Raw genomic sequence first — 5,175 nt, forward strand, 5'->3', positions numbered from 1 at the left:
ACACGACTGAGCGACTTCACTTTCACTTAAACAAAATTAAATATGCATACTGCCCGGCACACAGTTGAAACTAAATATACACCTAGAATACTCAAATATTCCCTCATAACACGGAGAATAGAGGACCTTACTCTGAGTTTAGTAGCCATTGACTTGAGTTTAGGAGCCAGTGAGTTCAGCGAGAGAGAGAGAGAGAGAGAGAGAGAGAGAGAGAGAGAGAGAGAGAGAGAGACAGAGAGAGAGAGAGAGAGAGGGAGGAGGGGAGGGAGGGAGGAAGGGAGGGGGAGAGAGACAGAGAGAGAGGAGGAAGAGAGAGAGGAGGAAGAGAGAGAGGAGGAAGAGAGAGAGGAGGAAGAGAGAGAGGAGGAAGAGAGAGAGGAGGAAGAGAGAGAGGAGGAAGAGAGAGAGGAGGAAGAGAGAGAGGAGGAAGAGAGAGAGGAGGAAGAGAGAGAGGAGGAAGAGAGAGAGGAGGAAGAGAGAGAGGAGGAAGAGAGAGAGGAGGAAGAGAGAGAGGAGGAAGAGAGAGAGGAGGAAGAGAGAGAGGAGGAAGAGAGGAGGGAGGCAGGGCGGCCGACCCAGACTACATCTCCCGGGATGCTCAGCAAGAGGGAGAGCCCCGCCCAGCCCCGCCCCGCGGGCACCGCAGGCGCTGCCCACACCATGAAGCCGGCGGCGCGCAGAGGCTACAAGTGCTGCGGCTGCTGAGCGGGGTACTTTCCCGAGGAGCAGCTCAAGGACTAGCGCGCGGTGCTCTAGGTTCACTGGGTGGCCAAGGCAGGAGGTGAGTGGCGGCGAGTGGAACGGGGAGGAGGCGCTGGAGCGCGCGAGAGACCCCGAGAGCCTGGCGGAGCTGGGGAGCGCGTCCCTTGTCCCTGCCTAAGGTGCCTGCCTAGCCTTTGGGTATTTGGCGAACGCATCCCAACTCAGGGCACCACGGCGGACGCGGAGCTCACCCAGAATGGGTTGATTGAGTCGGTGGGGAACATCGATCGCTGCCCGGTGCTTGCGGCGCGCCCTTGCAGGACGGATCCCGAGATCGCTAGACCAGCCTCGCCCGTGTCAGTTAGTTCCCAGGCAGATATTAATGCTCTTAATTGCTGGCGGACGGACGAGGAAAAGTGCTCTCTCCGCGTTCTGCGGGTGCATTTTTATTAACCGCGCTCTTAAACCAGAGAGGAGAGAGGGATGAGGCTGAAGGAAAGAGCCTTTGGCTGGTCCCCTGGGCTTATCCATTCTCCCCTGGGAATGGAAGCCCCGGATTACCGAGCTGCAAAGGAAATCGACTGTGCAGCTTGTTCCGACGGAACAAGCGGAGTCTCTCTTTTAAGAGACAGAGGCAGAAGAAGGGAATTAAGTGGAGATTTCTCTCTCCCTCTCTTTGTTATAAATTGGAAGTCCCATAAGGAGTTCTGCCGATTTTTATCTAAAGTAATCCAATTTGATGGGCTAATTGTGCCAAAGGTTAATCAGCGCATCTAATGTTTGAGGGAACTGCTAGATTTCTCATTTTAGTAATCGATCAAACCCGTTACCATTGCTTCCTTCACTGAGGGATCCCGCAGTGGAGGGTGGGGGTGGGGGTGGGGGGTCTATGCAGTTACTAAAGGAAAGCTCTGGTTCAGTTGTGGTTTTCCTGCATCTGATTTTTTGTTTGTTTTCCTGTTTTAGCTGCAAAGAAACTGCAATAATAGGAGAAGCGTGTGTGTGTGTGTGTGTGTGTGTGTGTGTGTGTGTGTGTGTGTGTTTTAAACAAACTCTAATGTAGAGCATAAAACATGTGGATTTCCCCTGTCATATTTTAAATGAGTTGCCAGGTGGATTTCCGCTTCACCTTACCTGTGTTTCTGTGTAGGTTACCAGCCGTTGGAGCTGTGGATTTTGAAGCATAATAAACCTCTAAGACATGAGTTAAATATGTTATTATCCTGGACTTAGAAGCAAAATAAAAGGGGAATTTACTTGAAACCTCTGTACTTTCTGATAGTAGAAAGTAAAATTTTATTCCTTAGAAAGATGGCAGAGGCAGAAAAGGACAGGCAAATGGTTTTCTGCTCAACGCAAATTTTTTTCCCATGAAGGTGCCTTGCTGTGGTGAGATAGGGCAAAGTTCTAGAGGTAACCCTGGAAATAGTTTCTCCCCTATTGGCCTCAACAGAACTGTGACTCTGTGGGTTTATGATTTGTATTTTATTGTCAGTTTATTTCTAGACTGGGGTTTGTGAAAACTTCCCAGATGGTTGATGCCCTGTACACATTTGTTAGCAAAGCGTGCAGAGGAAGAGGAATTCATACTCACTCAGACCTGGAGTGCAGGGGTAGTGGAACTTTACCCGAAACAGGCAACTCTGTGTGTGTGTGTGTGTGTGTGTGTGTGTGTGTAGGAGTGGGCTAGCTCATTGTATTTTTCAGAGATCACCCTATGAGGAGTGTGTCTACGTATTTTTGGGTCTAGAACATGCTGCCATCGTGTAGCAGTAAGCTGAGAATGGAATCACAATGAACAAGGCTGTGTGATTAGGGTCTCTGGGTGTACAAAGTGTACCGTTAGGAGGGTGGCTTAATCAAGCCAGCCATCTTTTATCCACTTCAGAGCCAACCAGTCAAAATACCGAGCTCCAGTAGAGCCCAACTGCTGGTGACATATTGATTGGTTCACCCATGGTGATGCTCTAACAATGCTAATCTGTATTAGCATCTGTTCTGAACTACAGAGAGTGTAAACACTTATAATTTAACTGAATTATTGAGAAGTCTGTGCTTCCCCAAGTTCTTCAGAAAATCAGCAGCTCCGCTGAAAAAGGTCCTGCTTTTCTCATTTGTATCTCTGTGCAGGAAACCTGCCTTCTCGTTTGAGGGATCCTGTCACCGAAATGTGTGATCCTTGGATAAATTTGGCTTGATGACGGCAATGCTTTCTTCCCAGACACTGCCACTTCCTCCATGTTCCTTTTTACCCTGACCATGTTCCTTTTTGCCCTTTTCACACTTTCCCGCCACTAGGTAGCTTCTCCTTTCTCTTACCTATTTTAGGGGGAATTGGGGCTGAAGTGTCAAAACCTGTAGCTACAAAGGAGAAGAGGGCCTCAGGAGCAGTACTCCTGGTGGTCTGGTCTTAGCTCCTGGTGGGTTCTTATCTAACTGTGTTGCTATTGGCAGACTCTCTGGAAGCTGCTGGGGGATGTCTGACTAGCTCGAATGGAGCTCCACTACCTTGTTAAGAAAAGCAGCCAGGCAGCCCTGTGTGATGGTGCTGACTGGAGTTCAAGAGGGCCTCCCGGGGACCAGTCAGATGCAACAGCCACCAGAGCTGCTCTCTGCTGCCAGAGACGTTGTACCTTGAAGCCAAGAGCATTGGAGATGGAAGCATCTAAACTTAGCCCTTCCCCAGCATCCCCTTCCCCCTCACTGCAAGACAGTGCTATTCACACAGACTCGTTGCCACCAGGACCTCTCAACTCAGGGAACAACCAGATAACAGCAGAACAGAAAGTCTGCAACTGCTGCAGTCAGGAATTAGAAACCTCTTTTACCTACGTGGACGAGAATGTCAACCTGGAGCAAAGGAACAGGCGCTCCCCTTCAGCAAAAGGGAGTGATCACCTGGGAGACCTCGACTGGGGAAATCCAAATGAGTGGTCCCATGAGTCTGCCATATCCCTGATTTCCGAAGATGAAGATGATACCAGCTCGGAAGCCACCTCTTCAGGGAAGTCAGTAGACTATGGTTTCATAAGCGCCATCTTGTTCTTGGTCACTGGCATCTTGCTGGTGATCGTCTCGTACATTGTCCCACGGGATGTGACTGTGGATCCCAACACTGTGGCGGCCCGGGAGATGGAACGCCTAGAGAAGGAGAGCGCGAGGCTGGGGGCTCATCTGGACCGCTGTGTGATTGCCGGACTCTGCCTGCTCACGCTTGGGGGAGTCGTTCTGTCCTGCTTGCTGATGATGTCCATGTGGAAGGGGGAGCTATACCGTCGTGACAGGTTTGCCTCCTCTAAAGAGTCTGCGAAACTCTATGGTTCCTTCAACTTCAGGATGAAAACAAGCACTAATGAAAACACCCTGGAACTGTCACTGGTGGAGGAAGATGCTCTCGCTGTACAGAGTTAATTCTGGTTGTGAACTTCTTGAGAGTCTGCCTTGGTATTTTATATGAACAAAACAAAGCAAAACACATTTCTTAAAATTACTAGTGCAGTTTATTTGCCTGGCAAGAAAAGTTTGTTCCCCAAACCAACAGCCAGTGAGAGTTTTTGCTCTTGTATTTTTTATTTAGAAGAAAAGCCATGTAAGATGCATTAAGAAACCACAGCCAGCTACACTGGTCCTTCTAAAGAGCTGAGACTAGCTAATCTGTAATGGCCACCTGCTTCTTCTATTAATACTTCTATAGCAAAATATTTCTAACAATTCAGTGTTCAAATGATTTATTTTACACGATATGGGATATTTTTCTTTAGACACTAGAGGGTATAGAACCAATTAGTAACCTGTTTTGTGAAAAAGAATGTAAGCACTCATCACATAAGGCTTACATATAATTCTTGAAGGTGCTTATCCACTTTCTTACTCAACTTATTCTTTCTGTAACTTGGCTAAACATTAAAATATGGGGTTTTGAATTTGAATATTTTGAAGCTTGAAGATACTGATTATTAAAAAATGCAAAAACACATATGTTATATTCAAAATTATTCCTGTCTTCAGAAGTGGTAATTAAGTCATTAGAATAAATGTTCTAATAAAATTATATAAATCAGCCAATCTGAATTTAACCCAGAATGGTAGTGCCAGATATTAGCCAGTGTCACATGCCTGTTTTCTAGATAAGTAAAATTAATTGCTGATATGAACCTCATTTTCTGTTTGTGATTTAGCCATCATATATGTTACACATGCTGAAGTCTTTCCTGGTTCTCACCCCAGAGAGGTAAGCATAAGATGTTTTTATCCTATTTCCAGATACGTACACATCTAGGCAGGTTGAGTCATAATCGGCTCAGGCACACTCCCAGGTCGTTGTTGTTTGGAGAAAACCTCCACTGTAAGTGCAGCTAGACTCTTGGGGACTGTGCCTAGAAACTGGTATCACTTGTTCTAGGTCAAGCAACAAGTCATTGCCCCAGGATGGCAGCAGTCCTTAAGCTCACAGCCAAAAAATAAAAAACTAAA

At 47.1% G+C, this 5,175-nt stretch overlaps 1 protein-coding gene across 1 annotated transcript; it reads left to right on the forward strand.

Annotated features, from left to right (window-relative positions):
• Nucleotides 1–628: 628 nt before the first annotated feature.
• Nucleotides 629–4,856, forward strand: TMEM74 (transmembrane protein 74). Its single transcript, XM_069600818.1, has 2 exons — nt 629–781; nt 3,157–4,856. Exon 2 carries the CDS (start codon nt 3,196–3,198, stop codon nt 4,111–4,113), a length of 918 nt encoding a protein of 305 aa, XP_069456919.1. The 5' UTR covers nt 629–781; nt 3,157–3,195; the 3' UTR covers nt 4,114–4,856.
• Nucleotides 4,857–5,175: the final 319 nt, after the last annotated feature.

This window comes from Ovis canadensis, chromosome 9 (genome assembly GCF_042477335.2).
Source record: "Ovis canadensis isolate MfBH-ARS-UI-01 breed Bighorn chromosome 9, ARS-UI_OviCan_v2, whole genome shotgun sequence".
In the NCBI taxonomy this organism is placed as follows: Eukaryota; Metazoa; Chordata; class Mammalia; order Artiodactyla; family Bovidae; genus Ovis; species Ovis canadensis.